The sequence below is a fragment of the Nothobranchius furzeri genome, chromosome 11 (genome assembly GCF_043380555.1).
Source record: "Nothobranchius furzeri strain GRZ-AD chromosome 11, NfurGRZ-RIMD1, whole genome shotgun sequence".
NCBI lineage: Eukaryota > Metazoa > Chordata > Actinopteri > Cyprinodontiformes > Nothobranchiidae > Nothobranchius > Nothobranchius furzeri.
In genome coordinates, this window is record NC_091751.1 from 24,979,245 (window position 1) to 24,997,413 (window position 18,169).

The 18,169-nt window shown below is 47.3% G+C and overlaps 1 protein-coding gene across 2 annotated transcripts in view; it reads right to left on the reverse strand.

Annotated features, from left to right (window-relative positions):
• Positions 1–18,169, reverse strand: part of LOC107383247 (retinoic acid receptor beta) — a 289,762-nt gene that overhangs the window by 45,931 nt on the left and 225,662 nt on the right. For both annotated transcript variants that reach the window (XM_054745637.2, XM_054745639.2), the window contains one exon: positions 9,705–9,865. In XM_054745637.2, coding sequence (XP_054601612.1) covers positions 9,705–9,865 — 161 coding nt within the window. The remainder of the gene's footprint in view (positions 1–9,704; positions 9,866–18,169) is intronic.

An 18,169-nucleotide genomic window follows, 5' to 3' on the forward strand; every position in this document is an offset into this window, starting at 1 on the left:
GGAGGAGCAATGTGGTTTTCGTCCTGGCTGTGGAACTGTGGACCAGCTCTATACCCTTGCAAGGATGATGGAGGGGGCATGGGAGTTTGCCCAACCAATCCACATGTGCTTTGTGGATTTGGAGAAGGCTTATGACCGTGTCCCCAGGGGAACCCTGTGGGGGACGCTCCAGGAGTATGGGGTGGGTGGATTTCTGTTAAGGGCCATTCAGTCCCTTTACCAAAGGAGCGTGAGTTTGGTCCGCATAGCCGGTAGTAAGTCGGACCTGTTCCTGGTGAGGGTTGGACTCCGCCAGGGCTGCCCTTTGTCACCGGTTCTGTTCATTACCTTTATGGACAGAATTTCTAGGCGCAGCCGTGGTGTGGAGTGTGTCGAGTTTGGTGGCAGGAGAATCTCATCTCTGCTTTTTGCGGATGATGTGGTTCTCCTAGCTTCATCCAGCTCTGACCTTCAGCTCTTGCTGGGTAGGTTCGCAGCCGAGTGTGAAGCGGCTGGGATGAGGATCAGCACCTTCAAATCTGAGACCATGGTTCTCGACCAGAAAAGGGTGGCTTGCCAACTCTGGGTCGGGAGCGAGGTCCTACCTCAAGTGGAGGAGTTTAAGTATCTCGGGGTCTTGTTCACGAGTGAGGGTAGGAGGGATCGGGAGATCGACAGGCGGATTGGTTCAGCGTCTGCAGTGATGCGGACGCTGAGCCGATCTGTCGGGGTGAAGAGGGAGCTGAGCCAGAAAGCCAGGCTCTCGATTTACCGGTCGATCTACATCCCAATCCTCACCTATGGTCGTCAGCTTTAGGTAATGACCGAAAGAACAAGATCGCGGATAGAAGCGGCTGAAATGAGTTTCCTTCGTAGGGTGGCCGGGCTCAGCCTTAGAGATAGGGTGAGAAGCTTGGACATTCGGGAGGGACTCGGAGTAGAACCGCTGCTCCTCCAGATCGAAAGGAGTCAGCTGAGGTGGTTTGGGCATCTGATCAGGATGCCTCCTGGACGCCTCCCTGGGGAGGTGTTTCGGGCATGTCCTGCCGGCAGGAGGCCCCCGGGTCGACCCAGGACACGTTAGAGAGGTTACATCTCCAATCTGGTCCAGGAACTCCTTGGGGTCCTGCCGGAGGAGCTGGTGGAGGTGGCCATGGAGAGGATGGTCTGGAGCGCCCTAGTTGGGATGCTGCCCCCATGACCCGGACAAGCGGAGGAAGACAACAACGATGATCATCATCACCACTGTCATCACCACCATCATTTTCATCACCTCCATCATCACCCCCACCACCATCATCACCACCATAATCTTCATCACCACCACCACCACCATCACCACCACCATCACCATCATCACGTCATCACCACCACCACCACCACCATTATCATTACCACTACCGCCATCATCACCACCATCATCTTCATCACCACCACCACCACCACCATCATCACCACCACCACCATCATCACCACCACCATCTTCATCACCACCACCACCACCACCATCATCACCACCACCACCATCATCACCACCATAATCTTCATCACCACCACCACCACCACCACCATCACCACCACCATCACCATCACCACCATCACGTCATCACCACCACCACCACCACCATTATCATTACCACTACCGCCATCATGACAACCATCATCATCATCACCACCACCACCATTATCATTACCACTACCGCCATCATTTCCACCATCATCATCATCACCACCACCACCATCATCATCACCATCGGCTACATCACCACCACCACCATCATCTTCGTCACCACCACCGCCATCATCACCACCACCATCTTCTTCATCACCACCACCACCAACAACACCATCACCACCACCATCACCATCACCACCATCACCGTGATCATCACCACCACCACCAATTTCATTACCACTACCGCCATCATTACCACCATCATCTTCATCACCACCACCACCACCACCATCATCACCACCACCACCATCATCACCACCATCATCTTCATCACTACCACCACTACCATCACCACCACCATCACCATCACCACCATCACGTCATCACCACCACCACCACCATTATCATTTCCACTACCGCGATCATGACAACCATCATCATCATCACCACCACCACCAATATCATTACCACTACCACCATCATCACCACCCTCATCTTCATCATCACGACCACCATCTTCATCACCACCACCACCACCATCATCATCACCACCACCACCATCACCACCATCATGTCATCAACACCACCACCACCATTATCATTACCACTACCGCCATCATGACAACCATCATCTTCATCACCACCACCACCATCACCACCATCATGTCATCAACACCACCACCACCATTATCATTACCACTACCGCCATCATGACAACCATCATCTTCATCACCACCACCACCACCATCACCACCACCATCACCGTCATCATCACCACCATTTTTATTACCACTACCACCATCATTACCACCATCATCTTCATCACCACCACCACCACCATCACCATCACCACCACCATCACCGTCATCATCACCACCATTTTCATTACCACTACCACCATCATTACCACCATCATCTTCGTCACTGCCACCGCCATAATCACCACTACCACCATCATCACCACCATCATCTTCATCACTACCACCACGACTATCACCACCATCATCATCATCACCACCATCACGTCACCACCACCACCACCACCATTATCATTACCACTACCGCCATCATGACAACCATCATCATCATCACCACCATCACCACCACCATCATCACCACCATCATCTTCATCACCACCACCACCACCACCACCATCACCACCACCACCATTTTCATTACCACCACCACCGCCATCATCACCACCATCATCTTCATCACCACCACCATCACCATCATCATCACCACCACCATCACCATCACCATCATCTTCATCACCACCACCGCCATCATCTTCATCACCACCACCACCACCACCATCATCATCACCACCATCATATTCATCACCACCACCACCATCATCTTCATCACCACCACCACTACAATCATCACCACAACCACCACCACCAACATCACTATCATCATCATTTTCATTACCACCACCACCGCCATCATCACCACCATCATCTTCATCACCACCACCATCACCATCATCATCACCACCACCATCACCATCACCATCATCTTCATCACCACCACCACCACCATCACCATCACCGTCATCACCACCTCCATTTTCATTACCACTGTAACGTGATGAAGGAGCCATTTCTCAGGGTTATTATCCTCTAACAACTATTCCCTTTTGACACAGCCTCAAGGTCATGCATTCACTTCCAAACTGTTTACGTTTCAGCAATGAAGACAGAAGATGAAGACTCCTTTCTTTTCTTTTATTAAAAGCCAAAGAACTCTATTTTCAAAACATCTGTTAGTCAATATAATAAGATGTGACCGACCTGTGAAATCAAAATATTAATTACTTTATTATGATCCTATAGAAATAATAAGTACTGTGAATTTAAGTGTTCCAACAGGACTCATTTCATGTAGTGTTAACGGGACACAACACATTCCTTTCACTGATCCAATCAGAATCTTACAGATCTGACGGAGGCGTGCTTCTGACGGTGTTTGGTAATTTTCATTCAACAACAAACCTTAACATCCGAGGTATAAAACTATGCCACATCAGCTCTAACGCCAGTTCAAAGCGTTCCAGAGTAAGTGACGGAGTGGCCAATCCTGACCTTTTACTCTTTAACCGAAAGAACCATCGACAAGCTGAAAAATCCAGTCGCTATAACAACCAGCGGCAACAACAGCTCCTTGCAGAATAAAAGCTCCACCGGCCCAGGCTTGGATCTGCCCAGACGCTAATCAAAGTGTTGTGTGCCTGAAGTAACTCGAGATGGGTCTGATCGGAACCGCAGCTTCTTCTACCAGTTCGGCTTCCAGAGAGGGTTCACTGGACCTCGATATTCCTGATCCACAGAGGACTTCCACTGAAGGCAAAGGTAGACCTTACATGCAAGGGCGTCAGTTTGTTTTCAGAATTGCTGGGGACAATAACCATACACGTGAGTGGCGTTTAAAAATTGCTGGGGACAATAAAGTAGGCTAGCACAGGGGTCGGCACCCCGCAGCTCTGGAGCCTCATGAGGCTCTTCCATCCGTTTGATGCGGCTCTCTGTGCTTGTAAAATAATGAATGGATATTTAAATAAAATGATTTATATTTTACTGCATTAATTTTACATCTGTATGCTAATTCTAAATGTAAAGATTGTCTGCGTAAGCCTGAACAGTTCCAACCCAGTCTTACTGTGAGACTGGGTTGACGCGTCACGCTTGTGCTCGCAGCGTTTTAAAAAGAAACGTATGACAAAAGTGGCACCTGCTCAATAAAACCACCAACAGGGTGAAAAATACCAAAAATTGAAGGCAGAGACGGGCTACAACTTCTGGATCCATTTTATATAAATCGTTTTATTGATTATCGTCTTATGAAAGATAACTTTGACGTACACGAGCGACCAGGCGCGTTGCAAACTTTTCAAAAGTGTGGGGGATGTTGTCTGTGCCTAAAATAATTTCATGTTATTCATCTTGTTAGTTTAATTTCCATAATAGCGGAGCAGGTGCGAATTTTAGACGCGTCACGCACATCTCCGTTTTAAACATGTTTAAACTGTTCAGAATACAAATCCAGGCTCTGTCTCGTTAGATTGGTGTAACTAAAGTTTGTACTGAATGAAACTTTACATTAAACCATGTTGAAAAGAAAAGGATCCGATTAAATCGTTTCCCCCTCATTTACAGTGACGGAGTGCATAGTGCGCATGGCTCTGGGGTTAATCAAGTTTAATTATTTCTCTTTGCAACAATCTTCACAAGAAGGCAAAACAGTTAAATGGCAGGTTACAGATATTTACATTTGACTGTTTATTTTGACGGATAAACTCAAGGATGTTGGTTGTTTTGAAAGAATTACCCCGACGCACACTGATGCGCATGGATGAGCTGACATTTTAATCGTTAACGCACATCGCGGAGGTAACTCAATCAAGAAACGATTCCCTTCAGAACATCAGAGCTTTATACTGGACACTGTGTTCAGCGCGGCTCGGAGCGCCCATGGTGGACAGTGGGCTGAAGATCTGTAGAGGGGTTCGCAGCGCAGCGCAGAACCACGGTGCATGCGGCAAGATTTCCTCCCACTGAAGCGGTCTGGAAACCCGGTCTCTCTGAGGGATGTGTCACTTGGAAAAATGTTCTCTGATTATGAAACTTTGGCTGAACAGCGTTTGTTCACGTCTCTAATATGGAGACGCATGACGCATCCAGTCTGAGGCAGAAAAGCCTCTTCAGCTCAGAAAGCTCCTGTAGAGACATTTGATTACGCACAAAGTTTATGTGGAGCAGAAGCAGTCGGGCCACGGCAGGTGAAATGTTCCTAGCCTACATGAAGTGTAACATTAATATGTTACTGGACACGCTGGTCTGGTTGGTTAGACCAGTGTTTGAAGTGGAAAACACACACACACGCATACACACACACACACACACACACACACACACACACACACACACACACACACACACACACACAGACCAATTAAAATAATGCTGATAGCGTGGACTAGAAGACAGGTGATGGTTTACGTGTTTAAATGATGATCAGGCTGCTGTAAAATGTAATCTCCATCCACATCCAGACACAATTATCCTCTATTCTTTCTCTATTTGCTCTGCTCTTGTCTGGGCTGACGTAGCTGACGGAGCGCGCGGCGCGCCTAACTAGCGGCTGATGCACATTTTACGCATTTGGAGAGGTGGGCTGGATGCTTTGCTTTTACTGGAAGATGGTCCACTTAACGCACGGGTGTAGACTACATATTAATGACAAATGAATGAAAATTAAACTGGGAGTTTTTACTTCATATTTCAGAAATAAAAATGACGGGGGAACACATTTATGACGTCTTTTCAAATGAAATTTTCTAGCGCGACCTGCCTGCTTCACTTAAGTCACTGCTTATTAAGGTTCATCCAAAATTACCGTGGCCCACCCAAAAATGAAAACCTGGCGCCGCGCCAGTTATAAACCTCTGCAAATTGTTGTTCTTCACGTTATCAAACTCAGACTTTGTACAGCTAATGTCAAGATGTAAAATTATGAATTCAGTCGAGCTCTTCCGTCCCTCCCTCTCCTGCTCTCCTGGAAACCCGACATCGGCTGTCAGAAGCGGGAGGGGAAGAAGGAGATGAGGCAAACAGAGTGAGTGCGACGTAAAGAAACCAGACTGGTGTGGAGGTGAGCAAAACAGCTGGAAAAGTGTGGGTGTTGAATCCCCCACGGGTGCGACGCCAAAAGTGTGGGTGTTGAATGATCTCAATAAGAAAAGTGTGTGTGTGTTGCATCCCCCCCATCCCCCACAGGTGCGACATCCATGCGAGTGACCGGTACCGGCTGCTGTCACCTGTTGTGAGCAGCTCTCTGCTGTCTGAGGGTAGGCCCCGCCCACAACGTCGCGGCTGCTGCGGTGTTTTCTTTACTGTGGGAAACGGGTAATAATGGCTCTTTGATGGGAACAGGTTGCCGACCCCTGGTATAAGATCTGAGCTGGTAAAACAAAAATCCTCATCAGCAGGCTTTTTTGAAAGTGGGGGGGGGACACAGCTGCCAATCACAAATTTTGCCGGGGACATGTCCCCGGCGTCCCCGGTTAAAATGACGCCTATGCCGACATGATGGGGTCTCATGCTGTTTCTGAAACTAACCAAAGTTTAATTCAAAACAACATCCTCAGTTCCCGTCAGAACTAATCGCTTCTTCGGATTTGTTGGTTCTGGTTTACATCACACGTCATCCATTCACCGCCTCATCCATTTTAGTTACACATACATTTAGTTTAAAGTTAGTCTAGTTTAATTTGTTAGTAATAAAATTCTTAACTTTTAAGCTTGACTCTCTCTATTCTGTTGTCTCTGAGTGAATACATAATGGTTATGATGATGATGAAGCTGATGATGATGATGATGATGATGATGATGGTGGTGGTGGCTGCAATAAAAAGATCCAATCTTCTGGTTTAAATAACCCTCGATCCGTAAGGTGGATTCTATATTTCCTATGGAATACCACGTCTTATGGCTCATTAATTAAAAATGTAATAACCTCTCATTTCATTACACCACTACCGCCATCATTACCACAATCATCATCATCACCACCACGCCATCATCACCACCACCATCATCTTCATCACTACCACCACGACCATCACCACCACCATCACCACATCATCACGTCATCACCACCATTATCATTGCCACTACCGCCATCATGACAACCATCATCATCATCACCACCACCACCAATTTCATTACCACTACCGCCATCATCACCACCATCATCATCATCACCACCAACACCACCATTATGATTACCACTACCACCATCATGACAACCATCATCATCATCACCACCACCACCAATATCATTACCACTACCGCCATCATCACCACCATCATCATCATCACCACCACCACCACCACCATTATCATTACCACTACCGCCATCATGACAACCATCATCATCATCACCACCACCACCACCACCATCACCACCACCATCACCATCATTATCATCTTCATCATCATCATCATCACCACTGTCATCAACACCATCATCTTCATCACCACCATCACATTCATCATCACCACCACCATCTTCATCATCACCATCACCACCATCATCATCACCACCACCATCACCTTCACCACCATCATGTCATCACCACCACCACCAACATTATCATAACCACTACCGCCATCATCACCGCCATCATCTTCATCACCACCACCACCATCATCTTCATCACCACCACCATCATCATCACCACCACCATCACCACTATCATCTTCATCACCACCACCACCATCATCTTCATCACCACCACCATCATCATCACCACCATCATATTCATCACCACCACCACCATCATCTTCATCACCACCACCACTACAATCATCACCACAACCACCACCACCAACATCACTATCATCATCATCATCATCAAAATAATCATCTTCATCATCCTCATCACCATCATCAACATTGTAACAGTCATCATCATCATCATCATCATCACTATCACTACACTGGCTACTGTTACACTATATTGTAAAAGTCATCATGATAATCATCATCATCACCATCACCATCATCATCATCATCACCACCACCACCACCACCATCATCATCATCATCATCATCACCACTATAATCATCATCATCATCATCATCATCATCATCATCATCATCACCACCACCATCACCACCATCATCTTCATCATCATCATCACCACTATAATCATCATCATCATCATCATCATCATCATCATCACCACCACCATCACCACCATCATCATCATCATCATCATCACCACCATCATCATCATCATCATCACTATCACTACACTGGCTACTGTTACACTATATTGTAAAAGTCATCATGATAATCATCATCATCACCATCACCATCATCATCATCATCATCATCATCACCATCATCATCATCATCATCATCATCACCACTATAATCATCATCATCATCATCATCATCATCACCACCACCATCACCACCATCATCTTCATCACCACCACCACTACAATCATCACCACAACCACCACCACCAACATCACTATCATCATCATCAAAATAATCATCTTCATCATCCTCATCACCATCATCAACATTGTAACAGTCATCATCATCATCATCATCATCATCATCATCATCATCATCATCATCACTATCACTACACTGGCTACTGTTACACTATATTGTAAAAGTCATCATGATAATCATCATCATCACCATCACCATCACCATCATCATCATCATCATCATCACCACCATCATCATCATCATCACCACTATAATCATCATCATCATCATCATCATCATCACCACTATCATCATCATCATCATTATCGTAATTGTCATCATCATCATCCTCATCACCATTACCATCATCAACATTGTAACAGTCATCATCATCATCATCATCGTCGTCATCGTCACCATCATCGTCGTCTTGCCCAATTACTGATTGGAATAGAAATCAGCTCCCTGAGACCCTTCTGAGGAACAAGCGGTTTAGTCGTGACAGAACTTAAGTGAAAAGAGTTTAGGTCAAAGTTGATGCTTTAATCAGAGAAGCTGAAGTCAAACATGAAGCAAACAGATTTCCCTTAGTGACCTTTGATCCTATGTAGAAATAATACATTATGATGTTTGAAAAACATGAATGCTTCTTTACCTCTGTGTTTACAGAGTTCATTTACACAAATGAATGAATGAGTAATTGTATCTTATTGCAGCATGCTGGGATGAACACATATTGACATTGTTCCTATTCCATCACTCTTATCATCCATTCGTTAATCGACAGAAAAGGACGAGGAGGTGTTGTGAGGATTCGTCTGCACTGTACTTCTGAGGACTCCAGTTCTTTCAAAGGGATTTAGCTACAGTACTAGAGATTGATTATCATTACGCGGATGAGAAACAGGATCAAAGAGAAACAGGTCTGTGGAAGATCCCGGAGCATAAAGTCACATTACCGTTTATGAACGAAGCCTTTATTGATTCTAGATGCTTCAGAGCAGAGAGACACGTCTTTGGTTCCTGAAGATCACTCACCGTGGTGTATTTGCCCAGCTGGCAGAGGGAGGGGAAGGTTTCTTGATGGGCCTTACGGATCTTTTCAATGATGGTCTCCAGTTCTGCCGTCAGTTCATAACTCTCTGCTAGCTCTGGCTTTGGGCTCTCCTTCTTCTTCTTATTCCGGTCGTTTCGAACAGCTAGAAAAACAGAACCAATCCCAGATCAGTGCTGCTGGTTCATCTCAGAGGGGAGAAGAATACATATAAACCACAGATACCTGTAATGATTTATTGATGATTATTTGACCAAATATGCTCTCACCCACCCCTTTATTAAGTACCTCACTCGTAAGCATTCACGTTGGTGACGCCAAATTCTGACCAACCACCTGCATGTTTCATCTGAATCCAGATTCACCAGACCAATCTCTTCTGGTCCGGTTCTAGTGATCCTGTGTGAATCGTAGCCTCAGTTTCCTGTTCTTAGCTGACAGGAGAGGCACCTGGTGTGGTCACCTGCTGCTAGAGTCCATCTAGAGCAGCTGGTTTGCTTCTGCAGACCTTAGTAGGATCTGAGCAGTGCTGATCTGAGCTGCTGCGGATTTTTAATCATCTAGAACCAGTCTGATTAGTTTATGTGAACCCTGGGCATGGTTGTAGATTCAAATCCAAGAAGACCAGCAGGTTCTGCACTACTCAGACCAGCCCATCTGGTACCAACAACCATGCAATGTTCAAAGTCCCGTACATCTCTTTTCTTCTCCACTCTGCTGCTCAGTTTGAACTTCTGCAGGTCCTCTAGATGAATTAATGATGCCTTCTGATTGGCTTGTTACATCCATTCATTCATTCATTCTCGTTTGCTTATCCAGATTTGGGTCACGGGGCAGCAGCCTAAGCAGAGGGACCAGGACTTCCCTCTCCCCACCCACTTGGGCCAGCTTATCCGGGGGAATGCCAAGGCATTCCTGGCCAGCTGAGAAAACTAGTCTCTCCAGCGTGTCCTGGGTCTTCTTTGAGCTCTCTTTCCGGTTGGATGTGCCCAGAAAACCTCACCAGGAGGGCGCCCAGGAGGCATCCTAATCAGATGCCTGAGCCACTTCAATTCTTGATGTGGAGGAGCAGCGGATCTACTCTGAGCCCCTCCTGGATGGCCGAGCGTCTCACCGTATCTCTAAGGGTTATGGTTACACTTGTTTCCGTGATCTCGTTCTTTCAGTCACTACCCAACGCTCGTGATCATAGGTGAGGGTAGGAACGTAGATCGACTGATAATTTGAGTTTCACCTTCCGGCTCAGCTCTCTCGTCACCACAACAGACCGGTACAACACCCGCATCACTGCAGATGCAGCACCAATTTACCTGTCGATCTCGCTCTCCAGCTTTCCCTCCCTCCAAGATCCTCAAGATACTTAAACTCCTCCACTTGGGGCAGGACCTCATCCCTGACCCGGAGAAGGCATTCTACCCTTTTCTGACTCAAGAACATGGTTTCAGATCTAGAGGAGCTGATTAGTATCCCAGCTGCTTCACACTCGGCTGAGAACCACTCCAGTGAAAGCTAGAGTGGCAGGCTTCATTGTTTGATGAAGCCAACAGGACCACATCACCTGCAAAAATCCTCAGGCCACTAAAACAGATCCCCTCAACACCTTGACTGTGCCTAGAAAACCTGTCCATGAAAGTTGTGAACAGAATCGGTGGCAAAGGGCAGCCTTGGTGGAGCCCAACTCTCACTGGGAACGAGGCCGACTTCCTGCCGGCAATGCCAACCAAGCTCTAGCACCGGTGTCGGTACCAGATCTGCTCGAGCATCCGGATCAGCTCAGGGTCCAGCATCTGCAAACTACATCACAGTGGATGATTGGCTGAACGTAAGACTTACGGATGTTATCATACCACGTTAGTAAAAGTTATGTTAGAACGTTGACAATAGGGATGTCCCGATCCGATCACATGATCGGAAATCAGCCCCGATCACATGGTTTCAGACTGATCGGGACTCGGGCTCTACTTCCCGATCCGGACTCGGATACTGGGTTCAAATTACAGGAGAGCAACTTGGTTCTCCTTAAAGGTTGTCAGGCTCCCCCAAGTGAGCACCCTCTCGGCTCCCCTGATGCCCTTAGCTTACACACCCAGAAGGAGCACAAAAAAGATCCAGTTTCTTCCTATATTATGTGGACTAGCAGGGATTCTTTTGAGCAGGAATGTAGAGAGCGGCGGGCAGACCGCTGATTATTCATGAACTCCAGCTGCATTCTGCACACGGCCACAGTAACATTTTCTAAGTTTCTAAGTGGCGTCACCAAAAAATATACAATTAACACACAGTCGTTCGTGTCCGTTCATTTTCTCTCTGGTAAGTTCTGTCTGTATTTGAGCATGACGTGTGGACGTGCTCGTGCTACCCCCGCTGCAGCGCTCGTCACCGGCGCAGCACAGCGCACACTCTGCTTTTTTTGCGGTCAACAGATCGATTAGATCTGCTAGTTAAAAAGTTACTTGTGAGGTGAAAAAGAAGGAAGCAGGCAGGAGTTTTTCTGGAGGACTGGGAGATGCAGGAAGATCAGAGACAGACAGGACAGGAAGACAGGAAATTAAAAACCAAGAAAACAAAACGAAGTTCTTAAAAAATAAAATGTAGGTAGACTTATCCCACTACACGATTGTACCTGTATGAAGCAATAACCTATCAGCATGTAGTATTTATATAGTTGATACAGTTCAGATCATCATCAAAACTCCGTCCCATGCCCAGGGACGTATCTAAGCATATTGGGGGCCGAGGCAAAGACCCCTGCCAGGTATTTTAAGTTGAAGTGCTATCTGTTTTTATATTAGACTTTTCATATTTGCAGTAAAGTCCAAAAGTGAAGATTTTATGTTATTTATTACTTGATTGTTCAAGCTACCTCACAGAAGTGATCTGTTGTTAAAAATTAAAATAAAAAGCGAATTAAATAAAAAATAAGGAACATTCTGGAACTATTTCTTCCTTTTCTTTATTGTAATATTTTTTTAAAAATGTATCGAAAGTATCGGATCGGGACTCGGTATCGGCAGATTCTCAAAATCAAATGACTTGGACTCGGACTCAAGGGCAAAAAAACCTGATCGGGACATCCCTAGTTGACAATGAAGATTTTGATTGGTCAGAACCATGATTATGGTTGTAGTCTTAGCGACTGTAGTCCTGTAGTCCAAAAATCAACACTTTTCAGAGAAAATATGTTTGAAATTCCAAAGGAAATGTTAATAAAAGCAAAGATATCAACTGATAAACTGTGACCCTCAAAAACTAAAATATAAGAGCTTTACTGAAAAGACAGCAAGCAACATTTTAAATGAATGAATGGATGGATTTACATAACAACTAAGGAAATATACCGTCAAATTCCACATTAATACAAACAGAAATGGACTCACATATAAGAACTGTTGTGTTTTTGGCAGTCTGATGTTAGTTTTATGTAGTTTTATGTTCTTTACAAAACAAAGATAATATGGCGTTTTATTAACAAATTACAATTACAAAAAAAAAAAAAAAACATTTAGGTGGTAACAAACAAGAATTTATTAACAAAACTGCTGATGTCTTTCCAAAACTTAAGTGTGAAAGCTGAGTGGATTTGCTGGAATGTGACGTCATCAGCAGGCGCAGGACCACGAGCCGATCTGGTACCGACACCGGTCATCCAGAGACATAACAGCCCGTACCAAAGGGCCTGGTACCCCACAACCCCGGAGTACCCCCCACAGGGCCTCCCGAGGGACGCGGTTGAACGCAAAACCACACAACAAATATAAATCGGTTGGGCAAACTCCCACGCACCCTCCAGGATCGCTCAGGGATCACGTTCAGGATTAAAACTTAGAACCAGCTCATGTTAAAGCAATTCAAAATGATCTTTAATTAAGGATTCATTTGAACAGATTGGTCCCTTTCATGTTTGCATACTAAGACATGTTTATCTTTCATATCAGGCTCTCTTGAATGATGACTTTTGTTGGAAAACAGCCAAGTAATCGTGCAGAAACAGACAGATTTCCAGCTCTGAAAGAAGAAGTTGAGGCCTTTGAGCGTTAGCTCTGCTCCTGCGCCAGGCTCTGAGTGAGAGTGGAGTGTTTCCTGAGTGCTACACCGGGGGATGAAGAGTCATTGACTGAAGCTGTTAAATACACTCTTCTCTGTGATGCACTGTGGCTTTCCAGGACAATCATCTCCTATTTTATTCACCGAGCAAGACTCCGCTCTGTCTGAGAATCTTTTCAGCAGTTACTTTCGGGGCTGCCTCCAGCCCTGCAGCGTAGCATGCTTATTTTTCCCACTCGCCTTTGTTGCATGGATGGTGGTCGTTTTGAGAAGCTGCCACCAGCCATCTGCACACTGCCAAGCTCTGTAAACAGATGCTGTGGTAAATTAACACCATCTATCTAGAGTTCATGGCGCACCGTTGTGCTATTTAACATGGTAGCTTACCAACCAGGTGGGTGTCAAGGAATAATAATTCTTTGTTGCCAACACAACTCTGAGATCAAGTCCTGAAGGGGGAAAGGGGCAGAAGGGAGGAAGCTGAACTGGATTTTAAAACCTTTGTGTAAAAAGGGGAGTTAGCCTAAGAGACAGCAGCAGCGAGCGAACTAGAGCCCTAAAACCATGGAGCTAAACACGCTGTATGGGTGCCATATGAAGCCATCCATGGCTCCCTCAGCTATAAGCTAGCACATCTGGAGGAGCTGCTGATCTGAAACTGGAAATATCTCAGCAAACACACGAGCATGATAACACACAAAAAAAGCTTTATAAAAGAGTCAAATACAACAAAAACGAGGTGAACAGACCTGCAGGACCATAAAGTATTACACAGACACACGCACACACACATAAACAAACACATATGCTTGTCATGTTCTGTGTCCTTGCAGTCCCCAGCCCCCTCCAGGTCTCCCTTCAGGTTCCCCTCATGTGACCCCAAGTCTTCTGTGCCCCTTTGGTCCCCAGCTCCCTTCTGGTTTCCCTCATGTTTCCCCTAGTTACTCCACTGTAGTTTTCTATAGGTTCAGATTCTCAGTTCAGTAGTCTCCTTTAGTGTGTTGTGTTTCCTTCCCCACCTAGATCATTTGTTTACTCATTTTTTAGATCCTTTGTGTCTTTGTTCTACTGTGTTTAAGTTTAGTTAAGTTTAGTTTAGTTTAGTAGCTTTTGTTTTACAGGATTTAGATCTGGGTTTCTCCCCTGCTTGTTTCTGCTCCTCCTCTCAGTTCATTAGTTTCACCTGTGCCCAAATCCCTTAATCACCCAGCCCCTGTGTATATAACCCTGTCTTGTCTCTCAGGCCCTGTCCACACGTAGCCGAGGATCTGCCAAAACGTAGATATTTTTCTACGTTTTGGCCTGTCATCCACACGAAAACTGAGTTTTTTCACACGAAAACGGATCTTTTTTAAAACTCCGGCCAAAATGAAGATCTGCGTTTTCTCCGTTTTGGGTGTCTGCGTGTGGACAGACAAAACCGGAGTTTTCAGGTCCGCAACGTCACTTTCCGCGACAAAAAATGCTGACAACACGTGTGCGACCTGTGTTTACACTAGCCGACAGCATGGACGCCCTCAGAGCTGCGCTCGCTTTATCAATTGTCCAAGCGCTTTCTGCTTGTTTGTTTTTGCAAGCGGAATTACTGCTCCTTGCGGAAGACCACAGACGAAGGACGAGGTTAAGAACGGGGGAAGTACTGCCGCCTACAGGTCTGGCATGTCCTTAACAACGTATTTATCCGGGTACGTGTGGACAGAGTTTTTTAAACGAGGTGGTGTGGATGCAAGTTTTTGGAGGGGCGGATATTCGTTTTTAAAAACCCGGCTACGTGTGGACTAGGCCTCAGTGTGTGTTGGTCCATTGTCGTTTGTCAGCATTGTTTTGGCCCCCTCATGAAACACTGGGTTTGTGCTCATATGTGAGCTCTTGGTTTTTGGCTTCCTGAGTTTTAGTTTTCAGGCTTAGCATCCTGCACCTTTTTGAGTTTTGTGCTGCAACCCAAATAAAAGGACTTTACTTTTTACAACCGCTCCTGCCTCGAGTTGTTCTGGGTTTTCTACATCTTGGGTCCAAACCCTCCTGCTCTCAATGTGACAATGCTCACACAGGTGCATGCACACACACACACACACACACACACACACACGCACACACGCACGCACGCACGCGCACGCACGCACGCACACGCAAGGAGCCACGATGTCTGCTCAAGATCATGTCACCTATCTGCTGCTGTTCCATCCCAGGAGGAGGACACTTCAAGTCACGATGATAATAATTAGATAATAATTAATAAAACTAATTGATTTTATTACTTCGTCGTCTTCGTCTTCGTCTTCCTCCGCTTATCCGGGTCCGGGTCGCGGGGGCAGCATCCCAATTAGGGAGCTCCAGGCCGTCCTCTCCCCGGCCTTGTCCACCAGCTCCTCCGGCAGGACCCCAAGGCGTTCCCGGACCAGATTGGAGATGTAACCTCTCCAACGTGTCCTGGGTCGACCCGGGGGCCTTCTGCCGGCAGGTGCCCGAAACACCTCCCCGGGGAGGCGTCCAGGAGGCATCCTGACCAGATGCCCAAACCACCTCAACTGGCTCCTTTCGATCCGGAGGAGCAGCGGTTCTACTCCGAGTCCCTCCCGAATGTCCGAGCTCCTCACCCTATCTCTAAGGCTGAGCCCGGCCACCCTACGGAGGAAACTCATTTCGGCCGCTTGTATCCGCGATCTCGTTCTTTCGGTCATTACCCAAAGCTCATGACCATAGGTGAGGATTGGGACGTAGATCGACCGGTAAATCGAGAGCCTGGCTTTCTGGCTCAGCTCCCTCTTCCCCACTACAGATCGGCTCAGCGTCCGCATCACTGCAGACGCCGAACCAATCCGCCTGTCGATCTCCCGATCCCTCCTACCCTCACTCGTGAACAAGACCCCGAGATACTTAAACTCCTCCACTTGAGGTAGGACCTCTCCCCCGACCCGGAGGTGGCAAGCCACCCTTTTCCGGTCGAGAACCATGGTCTCAGATTTGGAGGTGCTGATCCTCATCCCCGCCGCTTCACATTCGGCCGCGAACCTACCCAGCAAGAGCTGAAGGTCAGAGCTGGATGAAGCTAGGAGGACCACATCATCCGCAAAAAGCAGAGACGAGATTCTCCTGCCACCAAACTCGACACACTCCACACCACGGCTGCGTCTAGAAATTCTGTCCCTAAAAGTGATGAACAGAACCGGTGACAAAGGGCAGCCCTGGCGGAGTCCAACCCTCACTGGGAACAGGTCCGACTTACTACCGGCTATGCGGACCAAACTCACGCTCCTCTGGTAAAGGGATTGAATGGCCCTTAACAGAAAGCCACCCACCCCATACTCCTGGAGCGTCCCCCACAGGGTGCCCCTGGGGACACGATCATAGGCCTTCTCCAAATCCACAAAGCACATGTGGATTGGTTGGGCAAACTCCCATGCCCCCTCCATCACCCTTGCAAGGGTATAGAGCTGGTCCACAGTTCCACGGCCAGGACGAAAACCACATTGCTCCTCCTCTATCTGAGATTCAACTATCGATCGGACCCTCCTCTCCAGTACCTTGGCGTAGACCTTTCAAGGAAGGCTGAGGAGTGTGATCCCCCTATAGTTGGAACACACCCTCAGGTCACCCTTCTTAAAGATGGGGACCACCACCCCGGTCTGCCACTCCCTAGGAACTGCCCCCGATGACCACGCAATGTTGTAGAGACGTGTCAACCATGACAGCCCTACAACATCCATAGCCTTGAGATACCCAGGACGAACCTCATCTGCCCCCGGGGCTCCGCCGCTGTGTAGTTGTTTGACTACCTCAGCAACTTCTGCCCCCGAGATCGGACAGTCCATCCCCAGGCCTCCCAGCTCTGGTTCCTCCACCGGAATGCGCATTGGTGGGATTGAGGAGCTCCTCAAAGTATTCCTTCCACCGTCCGACTATAGCCTCAGTTGACGTCAGCAGCTCCCCATCCCCACTGTAAACAGTGTGAGCGAGTTGCTGCCTTCCTCTCCTGAGGCGCCGGACAGTTTGCCAGAACCTCTTTGGAGCCGATCGATAGTCTTTCTCCATGGCCTCACCAAACTCCTCCCACGCCCGAGATTTTGCCTCGGCAACTGCCACTGCTGCACCCCGCTTGGCTATCCGGTACCTGTCTGCTGCCTCCGGAGACCCACAGACCAGCCACGCCCTGTAGGCCTCCTTCTTCAGCCTGACGGCTCCCCGAACCTCTGGTGTCCACCAGCGGGTACGGGGGTTGCCACCACGACTGGCACCGGCCACCTTACGACCACAGCTAGCAACAGCCGCCTCGACAATCGCAGAGTGGAACAAGGCCCACTCGGACTCAATGTCCCCCACTGCTCTCGGGACGTGGTCAAAGCTCTGCCGGAGGTGGGAGTTGAAGACCGTCTTGACAGGTTCTTCTGCCAGGCGTTCCCAGCAG